This window comes from Solanum tuberosum, unplaced genomic scaffold, assembly GCF_000226075.1.
Source record: "Solanum tuberosum cultivar DM 1-3 516 R44 unplaced genomic scaffold, SolTub_3.0 scf00093, whole genome shotgun sequence".
Classification (NCBI taxonomy): domain Eukaryota; kingdom Viridiplantae; phylum Streptophyta; class Magnoliopsida; order Solanales; family Solanaceae; genus Solanum; species Solanum tuberosum.
In genome coordinates, this window is record NW_006239018.1 from 457304 (window position 1) to 476294 (window position 18991).

At 26.8% G+C, this 18991-nt stretch overlaps 1 protein-coding gene across 2 annotated transcripts; it reads right to left on the reverse strand.

Annotated features, from left to right (window-relative positions):
• Window positions 1–9981: 9981 nt before the first annotated feature.
• Window positions 9982–14557, reverse strand: LOC102594109 (uncharacterized calcium-binding protein At1g02270). Of its 2 annotated transcripts, none has more exons than XM_006347469.2 (10): window positions 14063–14557; window positions 13683–13787; window positions 13493–13598; window positions 12647–12867; window positions 12467–12543; window positions 12271–12379; window positions 12059–12184; window positions 11508–11618; window positions 11249–11356; window positions 9982–10819 (listed from the first exon to the last, which is right to left on the reverse strand). In XM_006347469.2, exons 1-10 carry the CDS (start codon window positions 14207–14209, stop codon window positions 10580–10582), a joined length of 1350 nt encoding a protein of 449 aa, XP_006347531.1. In that variant the 5' UTR covers window positions 14210–14557; the 3' UTR covers window positions 9982–10579. The 2 variants fall into 2 exon arrangements, with proteins under 2 accessions (XP_006347531.1, XP_006347532.1); XM_006347470.2 differs by having other exon boundaries at window positions 9982–10816; window positions 14063–14555.
• Window positions 14558–18991: the final 4434 nt, after the last annotated feature.

Consider the following 18991-nt stretch of genomic DNA (forward strand, 5'->3'; position numbering starts at 1 on the left):
TAATAATAATAATAATAATAATAATAATAATAATAATAATAATAATAATAATAATAATAATAATAATAATAATAATAATAATAATAATAATAATAATAATAATAATAATAATAATAATAATAATAATAATAATAATAATAATAATAATAATAATAATAATAATAATAATAATAATAATAATAATAATAATAATAATAATAATAATAATAATAATAATAATAATAATAATAATAATAATAATAATAATAATAATAATAATAATAATAATAATAATAATAATAATAATAATAATAATAATAATAATAATAATAATAATAATAATAATAATAATAATAATAATAATAATAATAATAATAATAATAATAATAATAATAATAATAATAATAATAATAATAATAATAATAATAATAATAATAATAATAATAATAATAATAATAATAATAATAATAATAATAATAATAATAATAATAATAATAATAATAATAATAATAATAGTAATAGTAATAGTAATAATAATAGTAATGATGATGATGTATTATGTATGTAACTTTTAATTGTGTAAATCCTAAATCTATTATTACGTTGGTGATACCATATCTCCATTAATGTCATTTATTAGTTTTTTTTAAAATCTTCCACATGTAATAGTATAAATAAAAATAAGAAAAGCAATATGTGAAACATTTGCTTTTTGAAGAAATAAGTAGAACTTTTTTGTATAATCTAGATATTTTTAAAATTGATGTATACCATCAACATTTGATGTCTACGAGACACAATTGAAGTGAATATAAATGCTTAATTGTCAGTTAAGATTAAATATACACTCTTAAAATTGATATGATTATTTATATATTGATTAACTTTCAATGTTCGATCGTGTATTATGTCTTTTTAAAAGTGGAAAATATTTGTAGTATTTGTTTTCTAGACAACCACTCCTTTCTTTTGTCTATTTGTGATAAACATCTTCATTAATCATTTGCCTCATTTTAATCAATGTGCGAGAAAAGATTTATTAGCCCAAGGTTTTCTGATTTAAACCTTTTTTAACAACAAATAATGTCAAAACTAGTAACGTTTACTTACGCTGGTGGCAATTAGTGTTTCAGAAGAAAAAAAAACATTGCACCTTACTTTCTATAATTGCATCATTTTATTTTATTTTGGAACCCTCAAACTCGTAGCAGCCCTTTGGGTCCACAAGCCTAATATGATGAGTTTGATTGAGAAAACATTGGTAGAAGAATCAATCTTTTAATCTTGGTTATGAAATACTATATGTTTATTGCACTAATTCAATAATCTTTGCGAGTAGTATCATGTATTTTTAAATGAGTATTTTGGAACTTATTCTAAAATATTTTAATTAAAATAGACGTGAGAAGCACTTGTTTTCTTTCATCTTATAAAAAGAATAATTCCTCCTCCTTCTATTACCTCCTTAAACCCAAATATTTATTTCCAACTTTCCAATTTCAAAGAGAAGGGGTGTAATATTGAATAGAAACAATATACAAACTTAAAATTTGAGACAAAACGATTTGTTCTTCACTACATTCACTAGAATCCAGTGGTGGAGCCTCATCCGAATTTCTTTCAATTAAAAATATTTTTTTTATATATATGGTATGAATTTCTTTAAAAAAATTCAAATTTTGCCTTTTTCTTGTATTTTAAATTTTCTTAATGAAAATTCTTGCTTCGTCACGCGATCGTCAATCATTAAGCCAACACAAAATTTTCTTCTTCTTTTACCTTTTTTTTTTTCCTTTAGGCCTTGCGTGTGGATTTCCATTGGATAGGCCGGTTCTTTTCTTATTTGTCTTTTTGCTCTTCCTCTACCTGCAGTTTCCTAGTTTTTTTTTGTTTCTTTTACTGTTTGTTTACTAGTATTTGTTTGTTCTTCATTCATTATTTTTTGTATTTTTGTGAGAGTATTTGCTTTTTAAGATTAATTTGTTTTTAACAATGAACCTGGTTGTTATGGCAATGGACTAATATATTGTTGTAAACTCCAACTAAAAACAGCTACTCACTCCATCCCTCTAATTTTCTAGCCTAAATTCAAAATAAGTGTTTTTTGAGAAATCAAGAAAATATTTTTTACTCTTAATAAATATTGAACAAACTTTTAAGAAGTCTTTGCAATATTCCATGAGTAAATTTGAGAAGAAATAGATATTGATATAGTCAATATGCCCTCTGGTTTTATGTAGCATGGCATAAGTTATTTTGTTGTTATTTATAGCATAATTGTGGTATTAGTTATACATTTTATATCAGATTAAAATGTTGGAATTATTAATTCCGGATGAAATATAAATGGCACATTTATTCTTCCAAAATCTTTTAAGAAGAAAAAGTTTAAATTGATAATAAGAGTTTTTCAAAATTTTATTTAGTATAAAAGACATTTTATATTATAATCACAATAAATATAACTTGACCAGAACAACCTAAATAAATTGCGTTCACACATGGAACGTTTCTGCTTATTTTCTTGAGTAATGCTCTTGTTTTTATTTTCTTAATTCTATTTTCTTTTACTTATTTTCTTAAAGGCATAATACATAAACATATTTAAATTTAACGTCAGTTGACAAGTAAAATTTCAAGTTAAAGTACACACAAACATCTCAACTTGTCTCCACGATATATATGAATATATGATCATTTGAACACTCCAATTTATAAAATAATTGTTTGGGTTTGAATGTAATCATAATATCATGTGGAAGCTTACAATTGCAAATATATTGGTGATAAATTAGATGACAAATAAAAACATACTAAAAACATATTATTGATATGGTTTGACCAAACGACCAACATATAATAAAACTGATATTGAAAAAACATATACATATTAAGAGAAAATCTTCCCATAAACAAAACTCTTAAACGTCTACATTGTGGTTATTATTGTGTTCTTAATATGAAAAGACGGGTCTTCAATTTATAGAGTTCCAAATGTTTTTTCTAAAGAAAAAATAACCAATAAATATGAAAGTGAATCATATTTTTCCTTTCAAGAAAAAAGTTAAAGCATTTATAGTAATACTTTGATTTTCTTACAAAGAAAAAATTAACACTTAAATAATGTAAGAAAATCAGGACAAAATTCTAACAATAATCAACTAGATATTTCTAATATGGTACGTCAGCATTGAATATTTATGAGACATTAGTTAGAATGTGTTGAAGGGTTAAATTGCAGAAGACTAAATTGGAGTGTCTCGATATACACTATCAAAGTTAAAATATTTAGTTATTAGACTTTTAGTTATCAGACTAAATGTAAGTGCTTGTTTATGTATTATGTGTCTCCTAAAAATACTTTTTTTCTAGACAACCACTCCTTTTGTCTATTGGTATTCCTTTTTTTTTTCTTCTTATGCTTATTGTCGATCAGTGTAAAAGAGACTAAATGCCCAATAATTGCAGTTTAACATATTGTAGAAAATCATTTTCCATTGAATTTTATCCGATGATAATCTGATTGTGCAAAAGAGAAATTAAATTAGTGTTGTATTTTAAATGAAACAATTCTTATCATCTCTATCACATTTGACAACACGAAAGAGAAATAATTTTATGATGTAAGCCAGGTGAGATTGTTTTTTTTTTAATTATAAATTTTAGTTTTTAATTATATATATGAAAAGTTTTTGATAGGACGTATTTTCTCTGAACAAGCTTTAATGCGACAATAATCAAGATTAATTAAATTACTTCAAATATAAATATTGAATACGAATTATTTTTTTTAAAAAAGAGGTGAGATATGGAAAAGTGAAAAAGAAAAAGGGAGTTGGGTGGGGGAGGAATCTTTCATTCTCAGTATTCAGTACGAGCAACAAAGGAGCCAAGCCAAGTACCACACCACTTTTAAAAAAATAATGTACTATTATTTTAATATTTCATTTTTACGTGTCTAATTCATAAAATCAAGAAATGATTTTTCAGTTGTACACCCTTTTAACTTTTCCTTTTTTGGTTTCTCGCAGGTGTCCGAAGCTTACATTGGAGCTCCGATTAAATTTGAATTGCGCACTGTATGAACCATTCAAAGGTGGTGCTGCCAAGTCCTAATAGAATTTTCTTCATACACCAAGCTTGAACTCGAGACCTCTGATTAAGAGTGAAACCAGTCTAATCACTGCACCACAACTCACGTTGGTAAACCTTTTTACCTTTATTATCAACTGCTTCCTCTGTTTTGAGTTGTTTTATATTGATTTGATATTATTTTTAATTTGGGATACATTTTAGTAAATTAATTTTACTAATGATAATTTAAAATATATAGTTTGGCAATTATTTTATTACGAAGTAATATTTTAATATTAGAAATTAAGATTAAAATGAAGTAATAAAACTTTCTTGATTTATTAAAATGAACCAGTGAAATTAAAACTCTTTTTTTTTAGTATATAGGTCAAGTAAAATAGACCAGGAAGACTATTCATTTTCTCATAAATGACATGCCTTAAAATAATCAAGGATGATATAATACTTTAGTATTATTTTAATACTACTTTATAAGGGTATTCCAAATTAAATGTGAACGAGTTAGCATGAATGCGGCGTAATAGCTAGCACGATTTATCTTAGTCGACATATTAATTTTATACTCCCTCTCTCATATTTTGTGTGACATTATTTAAGAAGATCTAATACATAAATGTGTTATTTATCTTGATCTTATCTTATATTTCTGTTCTTTAATTTTGAATATATACAAATTAATACTTAAATTTATATAAAGTTGAATAAGTGAATGCACGAATTCAAAAAAACAACAACACTCGTTTTGGCTAAAACAGAAGAAGTTTCGTTTTCTTATTTTTCTTTGGTAGGAAGATGCCCTTAGTGAGGACTGTTGAATATTTTGTCTAGATTGCATAGGCGTATTATAAAAAACTGTATGACTATAAGAATATTATTTATGTAATTCCATGTCGATTTAAGTAACTATTTATGCACATTTAAAATTGAAAGAGATATATATTAGCTGAAGTTAAATTAGGCGATACGTTTATATATTATGTTAATTAATAAAAAGATATTTATAAGTTGGTTGAAGAGATGTATCAAATATTGGACAAGGGACGGTGGAAGCACTAGGTGTTGTCATTTTCATCATTCCTTTTTCTTCCTTATCTGCACCTCTTCTATTTCATTTTATGGCTCTTAATTAGTGCTACATAAGCAAAGAAAAGGACACCCCTTTTTGGCTGAAGACACCCTTATTTTATCTAAACATCTTTTTTTAAATGTGGTCTTGGGTTAGTTCATACTATCTCGACTAAATCTAATTTTTTATCTATCAAAACTTATACAAATTGAAAGAAATAATCTAAAATTAATATTTTTACCTCTAGAAAATTTTGAACTTGGGACAAATTTTTTTTCATCCTGCTATTGGAGGATCAATAGTGTTCTAACTTTTTCTCTAGAGTAACTCAAATCCTTGATTAATGTTGGAGATACTCAATCACTTAAACAAATCTCACTTATCTTAAACTTGAGACTTATCTTACGTCATATATGTACTATTATATATATATGCAGTAATTGATAACAAAGATATTGTTACCAATGGATATTTTTGTGTTCTTGCTCTCTTAAAAATCAATACTAGTAATTTTCTTCTTAGCACCCGCCATCGTAGATATTCGGTCATGCTTTTTAATTTTCGGCTAAAAGTGGATGTGCAATGATCTTTATAACTTTAATTACGTCTAGAAATGAGAAATTGTTTTATTATTGAACTTTTTGTTCCTAATGTTATTTTTTAACGTATGAAAAAGCAACATGTGCTTGTAGGCCTATGGTTCTTTTCTCAAAAGTTCCAAGTATTAAAAGGTGTGACAAGCCCCAAACTTTTCTACTACTCTTTTAAAAAAAGATTCGTATTATATGTTGGGGGATCAATGATTGTATTTGGACTATGATAATCACTCCTCTTTTCATAATTTTGTTTACCAATACCATCGATACACAAATGGTTCTCTATTTTTATTTTCAACTAGTGTAAAAATTCGCTCTTCACACGGAATTGAATGTATTTTTTAAATAATTGATATTCTTAATTGATTATTTTTCACTATAAAGTGTATAAAAAATAATACAAATTAAATCACGGTCTTGATGTTGTCTATTCAGAAAATTGATAGAAAGATATTTTCAAACTTTAATTTCCGCTTAACATTGCCGATAAAAAGAAGAAAAACATAAAAAGTATCTTAAGAAAAAATATTAAGTTGATTATATAACATTACATCAAAGATATACTTTGCAATAAAAAATAAAAGAATTGAACACATAATATATAATAAAATGTTTATTTATAAGAAGTCATGATATCATTAGTAATTTGATGTGTACTTATCTACTCGATTATATAAAAATTATCATAGAGTGACAAAATGTTAAATTTTTTAGAGTACATGAAGTGTCAAGTTGTAGAAAGGTATACCAAGAGTTGGATCAATGTTTGTCCCTAACACATGTAGAGGAGTGGATGAGTTATATAACATTAATCTAATTCTTATTGTAGTCATCACTAAAAATAAATTAATATATGATAATAACTATTCAAAAAACAACTCATTTAATGTGAAAAATTAAGATAGATAATTTTACTTTAAATAATTACAAGTTAAATACATATTAATCACAAAATGCACATTTATTATAGCAGAACTATAAAATAACTTTTTATTATATATGTACACATAAATGAGAATTCCTTCCTCATTCTTTTCATTAAATAATTTATTTATTAATTAAAAGTTTTAAAAATACTAAAAAGATGGTTTATTTATTTATTTTGTGATTGATTTCTAATATGATAGACCATATCATATATTTTTAGGGGAAATACTATCTAATTACTATGAGAAATGTACCATAGGTAATATTATACCTTTCAACAATAACAAAAAAAAAATATTAATTAGAAATTAACAAACAGATACACACATATAAAGGAGTGGAAGAGTTTTATAACATTAATTTAGTTATCATTGTAGTCATCACTAAAAAAACAATATATGATAATAACTATTCAAAAGATAACTCCTTCTTTAATGTGAAAAATAAGATAGATAATTTTTGCTTTAAATAATTATAAGTTAAATATATATTAATTACAAATGCACATTTATTATAGCATAACTACAAAAACAACTTTTTATTATATATGTACAAATAGATGAAAAAAATTTCTTGATTCTTTTCATTAAATAATTTATTTATTAATTAAAAGCTTTAAAATTTCTAAAAAGATGATTTACTTATATATTTTTAGGGGCAATAATATCTAATAACTATGAAAAATGTACCATAGATAATATTATACCTTTCAACAATGACAAAAAAATTAGAATATTAATTAGAAATTGACAAACAGATACACACATATAAAGGAGTGGAAGAGTTTTATAACATCAATAATTATCATTGTAGTCATCACTAAAAAAAGGTTAATTTATGATAATAACTATTCAAAAGATAACTCCTTCTTTAATGTGAAAAATAAGATAGATAATTTTTGCTTTAAATAATTATAATTTAAATATATATTAATCACAAAAGAATATTTATTATAGCATAACTATAAAATAACTTTGAGAATTTTTTCTTCATTCTTTTCATTAAATAATTTATTTATTAATTAAAAGTTTTAAAAATACTAAAAAGATGGTTTATTTATTTATTTATTTTGTGATTGATTTCTAATATGATAGACCATATCATATATTTTTAGGGGTAACAATATCTAATAGCTATGAGAAATGTACCATAGGTAATATTATACCTTTCAACAATGACAAAAAAATTAGAATATTAATTAGAAATTGACAAACAGATACATACAAAAACAAAAACAAAAGCGTGATACTTTTCATCTTCATTCATTCACATAATAACAATGTTAGTAGATATCTAATCAAAATAAAATAAAAAAGAATAGAATAATATTAATTGAAATCAAAACAATACATCAATGAATCTTCAAAATATTTGGAAACCATTCAAACTTTTTATACTAATATGACCATCTCTTTTGATGAATCTTCCAAGATAATTAAGCTTCTTTCTTCATTTTGATGAAGTTGTACCAAACTAATGTGAACATCTCTATGATGAATCTTTGAAGAATATTTATATGATATTTATCAAAGTGAAGACCATATCATGACATTATTAAGGACATGAAAGATGAAAGAGATGAAAGAAAAAGGAAGAATCAAAAAATGAAAATGGACATTGAACATCTCTAAAGATGATTGTTATTTATAGATTGGGTAAACCATAACAATAGTTAGAAAGAAGTTGAAGAGACATATTATTGGGATAAAGGTCTGAAAAATACCCCAACTTTGGTCGGATTTGTTGTTGCGATACTAAACTTTCATAAGAACCTATTACATCCCTAGACTATTTAATACCGTATTTTTTACCCCATGAACTATTTAATAGTGTATTTTAAAGGTATATATATGCCCACGTGGACACATTACTATTTATAATTTTGCATTATTTTTTATGTCCATGTGAACAAATATATATGTTTAAAATACGGTATTAAATAGTCTAGGGATGTAATAGGTTCTTATGAAAGTTTAGTATCGCAACAACAAATCTGACCAAAGTTGGGTATTTTTCAGACCCTTTTCCCATATTATTTAAGTAAAGAAGATAAATAGATGGAGGTTTTAGTAACTTATTAGACATAATTAGAATAGTTAATATGATTGAATTTTTAAATTAATAAACAAATATTTTTTGAGAAAATGAAGAAAAAAAATCAAAAACAAAGAGAAAAAAAAGAAACAGGAATGGAGGCCATAGAGAGGTTCCACATCACCTTCTCTATGTTTCTCCTTTATATAGATATATAGATTATTACAAAACGAGAATATTGCAATACTAAAATAATTGTTGTCACGTAATTAGGAGGTGATGAGATAACTTCTTGTGATGGCATACAATAAAGGAGATAATAGTGCACCAGGCTACACTAAGGGGTCGTTTGGTAGAGTGTATAAGAATAATACTAAATAGAGTGTATTAGTAATGCATGTATTAGTTATGCTTGCATTAGTTATACATATATTATCTTTATGCATTGTTTGGTTTGATGCATTTAAAAAATAGCATGCATTGCATACAAAAATTTAATTTACAAAGATAGTCTCCACTATTATGGTAGAAAAGATGTAAAAAGGATTTTGAGGGGCAATTGGGTCTTTAATCATGCTAATGCATGCATTAAAACCATTGCATTGCTAATACCTAGAAATCAGAGGTATTAGAAATACACACCTTAATAAACAATAGAGCATATAATTAATGTAAGTATTAGTTATACATAGGTTGGAAAAGAATACCAAACAAGGTACTAGTAAGACACAAGGTTAATACATGCATTATTTTTCCTAATACACTCTACCTACCGACCCCTAAGTTATTTTTTCAGTTACAACTTACATGCCCTGCATGTACACAAATTTGGATTAGTCAAAATAGTACTGGACAAATCGAGGTTGCTTGTCTGAAAGAGCTTCAAATTGGATTCAATAATACATAGTATAATTTTCCATTCCGGCTCTTACTAGCTCTTTGTTTGCTTGTACAAAGAACATGCTCAAGGGGTTAATACAGGCTAGAGGTAGCTTGCTTCCGAGCTGGCCGAGCCGCAAGGAAACAAGAAATTTTTGCCAGTGCTGACTTGGATCTCAGGTGACGGAGTAAAGCGGTAAACTCGTATGCTACTGATCAAAACAACTAATGAGCTAATAATTCATCAATCAAAATGGTTCCCCTACCTAAGATCTGTCACTTCAAGAGACAGAAATATGTGCAGAAGTAAAAAAATTCTACTTATGTGCCAAGAGTCGAATTACATTTCAAAAAATGCTACTCAAGTGCAGAATTAAAATTTCTTCTTGGAAGGAAATGCATCAATAAAAACAAACCCAGTGCAAAAATATCATTTTAGTTTGAAAATGTTTAAGCAACTTCAATAGTTGTTGCAACTGTATTATATTACACAATAATATTATCAGCTGAACATTGCAGCAGTCAAAATGCTCAGTTGACGACTACGAAGAAGATCGTCACTAAGCTACTACATCTTTCATTAAAACTAAATATTTACATTTCCTACTTACTCTATATACTTCCACCTCTACCGTTATATACGAGCATGGAACATGTAGAGAGTAAGAAGAGGAAATGCCGACATGAACCCCATTATGGCATTATACTTGAACGCTAGAGTAAGTCTTGATCGACATGAATAGACACTTTGAATGAACTCCAAGATACAGACATCAGCCATATCTCTTCTGAAAGACTGGGCACCCTCTTGTACTATCTTACTTAGATACACTATGTGTGCCTCAAGATGGTATTATTATCTTCAGCAGAGCTCAGTTGGAAGCAAGCATAAGTCTCCCAGTTCGAGAACTCAGGCAGCAGTTTTAGAATCTTGTAGTCTGGCTACAACCCTCAAGTCTTTTTTACTTAAAATTCAGTTCCAAGGCAATCAACATTCAAGAAACTAACGGGACAATTGACAGCATAACATTCTTACAGGTGAAAATACCACAGTAAGTTTGGCGTGATCAGAAAGTGAATAATCTTCGGGCCATGTTCCTTTCTCAGCTTCGGTGGGGAAGAGAACTGCATTCTTGACACTAAAACCAATTGTTTCTTCTGTATCACTAACAATGCCGTCCCATGACTCATCGAATATACCATCTCTTGGCTCTGACCGTGAGGGTTTCCATACCCGATGCTGCTATTAAAAAACAGAAATATGATTCAATTGTGTATGTTTTCAAAGTCATTTGGATCTTAAAAATAAAAAATATGATTCAATTGTGTATGTTTTTCAAAGTCATTTGGATCTAGATACATTTCATTCCTACGTGAAGATAAATTGCTTCTAAATCTAATATAATAGAAAGTTAAGTCAATTGTAGACTGTTTGATGCTAAGACAAATATACATCACACCATTAAATCAAATACAGTAACTAGTAGGATTGCTATACTCTTAATAAACCATGATATCAATTATCAGCCAAAGTGCCTTCAAGTTTAAAACAATCTCATTGCAGTTTTACAATAAATCAACTTGTGAATTATGTGAATAAATAGACAAATAAGAAATAACTCAATCCCGGAAGAGAACAGTAGAAATTCTGTAAATCACTGAGTGTCAATACCTGGAATTCATTGTAATCCAGAACTCCATTTCCATCTATATCTGCTTGCAACCACAAGTCGTTTATCTCCTCAGCAGTCAGCCCATAGCATTGTCCAATCAAATTAAGCTGTGGGTCAGGGTACAAATGTTTAGCATCATTTCACAAGATAGAATAAGAGAAAGAACAGAAAATCATCTGGAAGTTCAATCCACATGTGTGCAGACTGCAGCACATGTACAAAGGTAGAGAGATGTATGAGTTCATGACTTGAAAGTACCTGCCGGAGTGCTTCACAAAACCCAGCATATGTAATGTAATCACCATCACTGTCAGCTTTAAGGAAAGCAAATGCATCTTTCTCAGTCAACGAGGCTCGACGAAGTTGATACTGAAATTGAAGCAATAGTTAGATGGAATACCCTCTAAAAGGAAAATTTCATTCTTTTACTATGCTGAACAAACTAAAACATGTCATACACACGTTCATGTGCAAAATAAAGTGGATCAAGGACCAGGAACTAATTCAGAGATAAACCACAAGATCCAAATCCTTCACAACAACATTTCACATAAAATTGGAAATACTAGAGAATAGCATATATGTAATCATAGTAGTTGTATGAAACAACCAAACCAAACCAAAATCTCAAAATTGGCAACTGCCTTAGCAAAACATCATAGAGCAACAAGTTTGAATGAAAGGAATCTGCATCAAGTTTCAGCTTCCTATTGTGACCAAAGTGGAATGCTTTGCAATCATGATTTCAACAAATAATCAGATAATGCCCAACGACCAGCTACTAAAGGAAAAGAGAACATTATCTTTACCTTGAACATACTGAAAATTGCATTTCTCCAACTTGTTTTCAGCAATTTCCTGTAGCTATTTGGATTCAAAAGCCATATAAAATCCACACCACAGATGTTTCCGCGGTGATTACGGTGGCTCACCCACTGCAAAATAAAAAAAGGAATCAGCATCAAAGGAGGTTTGCAATGTCGGGGGTCAAGAGTAGCATAAACAATGAAAGGTAATGGACCTTTTGAGCATCAGTATCAGTGTACTGGTGAGCAGTATCATACGATGATACAAATCCTTGAGATCTGAGGAATTTGTAAATATGGCCGCGCTTGCTCCCATTCCAGTCACTTCAAAATTAACAAAAGATTTAGCAAAATCGACCAGTGACATTAGAAATCCAAAAACAACAAAGAAAAAGGTAGTTGATGTATTACCCGCACAGAATGATTGGTAAGGGGTTAAGCTTATTTTCTTTCTGATATGAGTCCACATATTGCAATATCTTGTAGACCTGTGCAAGTAGTATACCATGATTGAGACAAATGTATCAGTATAATTTGCCAGAGATTTTCACCCTGCTACTGAGAAAAATGACCGTATAAAGATTGATGTACCTGTCGCAGTCGTTCCATAGAGAAACTTGAATCATGAGGAAACAAAAGGTGTGTGTTCACTATCAACATTTCTTGCCGAACGTTATTGGTTCGACATTGTGCAAAAGGTGCAAGTAGTTCAACATGCAATAGCTGAGCAACACGGTCACCAAAATCATTGAAAAGCAACTCTCTGTGAGCTATAACCTTGAAGTAATCCTTATGAACAGCCGTCAGAAGACCTATATCAGGTGAAGACATGAAGCAATTCAACAATGAATCATTAAGAATTAAGAATCCACCCAACATAACAAAGACCTAAAGCAATACTGTGCACACTTTGCATAGAGGTCAGCAAAAATTTATATCAACAAATTAGAAAACAGCCTCCCTACTTGAAAGTAATGATTTAGTTAAAAATCAGAGATAGTATTTATATCGAAAAATCTATTAAAATATATAAAAAATATCTGTTGGAAACCTAATAACAAAATAGTCACTTGGTTCTACTATAGTGAACGAATCACTTAAACTTAATTTGCCTTTAAATGGGGGTTAGACCCATTTGGGCACATAACATGTAAAAGAGTACTTTTATTATTTTGAGAGAGATTATTGGGAACCATAAACTTCAAATTCTAAATCATCCACGGCATAATATATATGGGGCTAGAATTTTGAGTTCATATGTTCTAGATTCTAAAAAAATTCTTAACAAATTATTTATACTTATTAACTGATTTTACCGGGTTTTAGTCAAAGATGGGGTGGGGTGGCTAAACTGTACAGGTAAAAAAAGAACTTTTCTTCTTTCAGGAGGTGTGAATAAAATAGAATAAAAGAGAAGGAACAAAGAAAGAGGCATACCATCACCACGATTATTGGTTCGTGCAAGCTTGAAATTATTATATCCTGCATCTCCAAGCCTCTTATCATACATACCAACAAGTTCTTCATTACCAACCCAGAATTCCTATAAACCAATTTAACAATCTTCAATATCATCAACAACAAACAAGCCAATTTCATAAACAAAAAAATGATTAAAACTCCTAACCTGAAGACAAATAATGGAAGACCTCTCAAACAACAACCAATCCAATATCCTATTGTTCCTGCTCAACCAATTCGCCTTGTAATCGCTTTCTCTACAACTCTGGTCCTAAAATCCCCATAAAACAAACAGAAATAATTCTTATTAACAGATCGTTAACCCAAACAGAAAGCAGGACAAAAAAAGACGAAACTACCCTTCGGATGGCTCAGATGGTTTGGCTTGAGACTTCCATAACAGAGGTCTCAAATTCAAAATCCCTTGCGTTCTTATCGAACTCGTCGCACGGGTTTTGCCATATTACCCCGCGACACCCAAAGAATAGCGGCTGCGATTCCCTTATCATAAAAGAAAAAAAGACAATAATGGCAATTGAAACCAACCTCATGATTGAGTCTTTTGTAAATGGGTGCAAGAATATTGAAGGTGGTACAAGAAATCGAATTGGGTTCATCGATTGACGATGCAATCGCATAAGTTCCAAGTGTTGAGACCCTCCCTTTCGTTGTTCCTCTATTCTTCCTTCCCATAATTCAATTCAATTCAATTCAACAAAAACGTATTATTAGAACATACAAAATTTTCCGAATGTATAAACCCAATGATGATTTATAAACCCAACAGAAACCGCCTGATAAATCCAATATCCTTTACCGACAATGAAACGGAAATTCTCTGACAAATAAACACAAGATTTTTATGTAAACTTTTCCAGAAAAAGAACCAATGCGGATTTGATTTTAGAGAGATGAAAAAAATATATATAGAAATTGTTATGAATGGAGAGAAGTGGGGAAGTTGAAATATATAAATTGGTTTTTTTTTCATGGGTGCCAGTGAATGTTTCTCCTCCTCTCCTATTTCTACTTTATTTAGGATTTTTTTTTTTTCGAAATAAAAATACAATATTCTTCGACCTTTTAATTTGTAGGGTTATTATAAATGAAGGAAGTGTCTAATTTGTTCAGAATATCATACGTGGGTCCCACTTTGCAAATATAATAAAACCTGCCCAATTAAAAAATCGAAAAAAACTAAATCATCATGAGTCAATAGCTTTTTTGATCCTTGAATATTGATAATTTTTTAATTTTATTTTTGTGTTATTTGATATTTTGATTAAGTAAATTTAATAATTGATTATTTAAGTAATGTTTTCTATTTATTTTTGCTTACGAATATTTATAACTTTTTAGAATTTAATTGTGTATTTTCTTATAATTTTGATATGCGAGTAAACTTGTGTACACCTTAATTAATTTCATGAGAAATTCATTAATATTATTCTTCTAGTGTTTAATTACTCTCATTTTATGTTAAATTTATATTGTTACTTTATATTTAACTGTAATATACTTCTAAATTAATTTAAATACCAAATATTTTTCACATCAAAATGTCAAAAATATAAATTTTAATTAACTAAAATCTCATATATTACCAGAAGCGAAATTAAAATTCACTAATAATCGGAGGACTAAAAGTGTTATTCTCCTTTATATATATCATTAAATTATTAATTACAATAAGTAAACGAAATTAAAGTGAACGGCGGCAAAGTGCTTCACCATCATGGATGTCTTTTTTTTTTTCCATCGGCAGTAATATGTTAAATAGAACGTAGATTAAAAAAAACCTCTATAAAAATAAAATTTGCATACATTTATTTTTTCTTAATTCCATTTATAAAAATATATTGAATATATTATTATTATTATAATATGAAATAATATATATATTGTGCAAATTGTTTGCTAGTCTCTCGTAAATAGTACTATATAAATAGATGATGTGGGGTTTGGTCCATGCACCTGGAGAAATGTACTTAAACATGAATGACTTATGGTGAAAAAAATGAGTTTAGTGATAAAAATAGCATTTTCTTAAGAATATTTCTCTATGTGCTTTTGTTCTTTAACGTACATTTGGCATCTCTTTCAATTAGTTTTTCCCTATATTTTGCAATTAGAATATGTATATATATTCTTTAAATTTCAATATCGTGGTATATCATGATATATATATATATATAAATAATTCAAATAAAAAGTTGAACAACTTACATATTTAATGTACGTGTAAGTCTGCAAGATGTCCTGTATAAAATTTCACAATAATTAATAAAATAACAAGAAAATCAATTATCTAGATGACTATCAAAAGAACATTTTAAACAAGTCAATAGATGATAAATGATAAAAAAAAATTATTGTGTTGTTAGTGACTTAGTTCCACAATCTTTTGTTTTCATCCAAAAATTCTTGCAACATCATATTAAACAAATAGACCATCACCAAAAATAAAATAAAATCGAGCATTATTTAAATAAAAATAATAATACAAAAATAACAACGAAAGTTAACATTTTAAAAGCTAAAATGCTCAACTTGAATTCTCAATAAATGGAGATTTTTCATTTTTCATTTACGTGATTAAATGTATTAATTTTTTTTTAAAACAAACGAACAAAATTAGAATAAAAAATATTACTTACTTCAATTCAGGTTTGTACATAGCAGCAAAAGAATTAACGTGTAATACAATCATCACTCATCTGCATATAAAAAAAGAAAATATTAAAAATTACAAATTCTAGAAAATGTAGTAAATAAGTTTACAAACAAAGCTAATGATCAATAAAAAAAAGAAGGAAGCTTAATATTATATATCATTGTAGGAGTATATATAAAAGTGGTTAAGAAGTTAGAACTTTACTCCAACTAAAATCTCATTTAACTCAAATTTAAATACCACATCATTTTATTTTATTTTTAAAAAGATCTTTTTATTTTTCTTCCTTATCCTAGATTGTTGAAAATATAATACATATTTTTCTAATAAATTATATATTTAAATTGAGATAAATATTTAGGATATTTTATTTTTTCCTATGTTTTGTTTTTCTTTATCTTTCCCTCGTGTATCTTCATTTTTTCTTTTTCTTTTTTTGTTGGTTATATTTTATATATATTTTTTATTATTATTATTACTATTGTGGCAGGTATTACTATTATTTATTAATTATTTCTATTATAACTATTATTATTATTATTAATTTTATCTCTTTATCTTTTAATTTAATAGTAAATCAACTGTATTCGAATTTATTTTGTAAAATTTGAAAAAGGTAAATTTATGAAATAGTAAGAGTTAATTTAGAATTCTTCTGGCTTTGGATTTCTATTTTCAAGTTAATGAGAAAAGTTAGAATTCTATTCCAACTAAAATATCATATAAATTCAAATTCAATTTTTTTTTTTTTTAAAAAGGACATTTTTTTGTTACTCTTTCTTAATCTTGATTTTCAATTGCAATGCATATTTTTTAATAAACTATATATTTGAATTGAGAGAATTATTTCCAAAATTTATTGTTGCTTACAACATAACAATGACATTGAGTAATATCGATAGATAGGAACCACCAGTTCACTACCGATCAATTCGCACATCCAATTCACCAACTTCGATTCTTGTAAATGGTTAAATTTCTATGTTTATGCTTTATCAAAAAACTAAATATAATAAACCTATAGAAAAAAATCATATACATACATGAAAAAAAAATCTAATTATAAAAGTATTGTGTAGTATATTTGCATCTCAAATAATTCAAGTAGTACTAATTGTTTAATTCCACTTTTAAAGGAATTACATGTTCCTCGTTCATATTGTAAGCAGCAAAAAATATTTATATCAATTTGATTAAATTTTACAAGTAAAGGTGATTTTTATTTTTTATTTATGTAATCGGATGTATTTAGTATATATGAAAAAACATAAACGAACAAAATTATAATGAAAAAATTACTTACTTCAATTCAAGATGGTATATAGTAGCAAGCAATTTAGCTTGTAATACCGCTTATAATACGACAATCCATCATCTGCATATAAAAAATGAAAATATTTAAAAAAATCTAGAAAATAAAGAATATGGAGAATGTAGTAAACTCACCAATAAAGTTAATGATCAATGATGAAAAAAGAAAATGGAGGTTAACATTATATAACATTGTAGAAATATATATAAGAGAGGTTAAAAAGTTAGACCTCTATTTGGACTCAAACATCATTTAAATTTGAATTCAATATCATATCTTTTTTTAGAAAGAAGATATTTTTATTACCTTACTTATTCTTAATTTTTTTTAAATACAATGCATATTTTCTCATAAGCTATATATTTGAATTGAAAAAAATATTTGAAAATCAATGAAATAATTCTTTTTCCATACGTTTTTTGTTTCTTTTCTCATTTTTCTTCTTTTTTTTCTTTTGCTAGGTTTGTTATTTTCTTAAAAAACAACTAACATAAATAAAAAGGCAGGTGTAAATCTTTTAATTTTTTATTTTTTCCTACGTTTTCTCCCTCCGTTTCTCATTTACCTTCTTTTATATTTTTTCTTTCTCCTTGGTTGGTTTTATCTTTTCTATTTTTTTTTTTTGCTAATATTATTATTAATTTTACTACTACTGCTGCTATAATTTTTTTTTATATATTATTATCATATTTTTATCTTTATCAAGTATTAATATTAAATGTAATCAAAATATATTTTATAATATTTGATGGTATAAGTTTATGTAAAAATTGGAGTTGATTTAGAACTCTTCGGCCATTAGTTTCTACTTTTAAGCTAACTAAAAAATCTTTTTTTCCTAAAATTTTAATATTTCTGAATTCAAATACATTTTATTTTTCAAATTATGAAAAAGCTAATACAAAGTATATTAACTTTGTCCTAAAATCACCAAATAACTTTTCAATAGCTTTCACTTGGCTTAACCACATTACAAACTATTCTCTTTCATCATATATGTAAATATAAAATATTATTATTATTATTATTATTATTATTATTATTATTACTATTATTTCTATATCTTTATCTTTTAATTTAATATTAAATCAAATATATTCAAATTTATTTTAAAATATTTGAAAAATAATAAGTTTATAAAATAGTAAGAGTTAATTTAGAGTTCTTTTGCCCGTTGTTTCTATTTTAAAGCTAATAGAAAAGAAATTCTTTTTTAAAAGCCTAATGTTATTTTCTAATTCAATTACTTTTATTCTTTCACTTAAAAGCTTTTATTACCGTATTTATTAATTTTGTCCTAAAATTACTACTTGATTTTTCAATAGCTTGTCACTTGGTTTAACCACATTGTAAATAACTCTCATTTATTATGCATACTACATAGAAGATTTCACTATTTATAAAATGGAAATACAAATATTTTTAAATTATGTGAAATTAAATAAAAATATCTTGCTCAAAATAGTTTGATTCAAAAATATCTCTGTCA

What these genes read in the sequence shown, in the direction of transcription:
- LOC102594109 (XM_006347469.2), bottom strand. Translation starts at nt 14,209, where the DNA reads ATGGGAAGGAAGAATAGAGGAACAACGAAAGGGAGGGTCTCAACACTT. An exon ending in AACCAATAATCGTGGTGATG is followed by an intron (nt 12,868 to 13,492) that starts GTATGCCTCTTT and finishes CACCTGATATAG; the next exon opens with GTCTTCTGACGGCTGTTCAT. An exon ending in TTTGTGAAGCACTCCGGCAG is followed by an intron (nt 11,357 to 11,507) that starts GTACTTTCAAGT and finishes CCTGACCCACAG; the next exon opens with CTTAATTTGATTGGACAATG.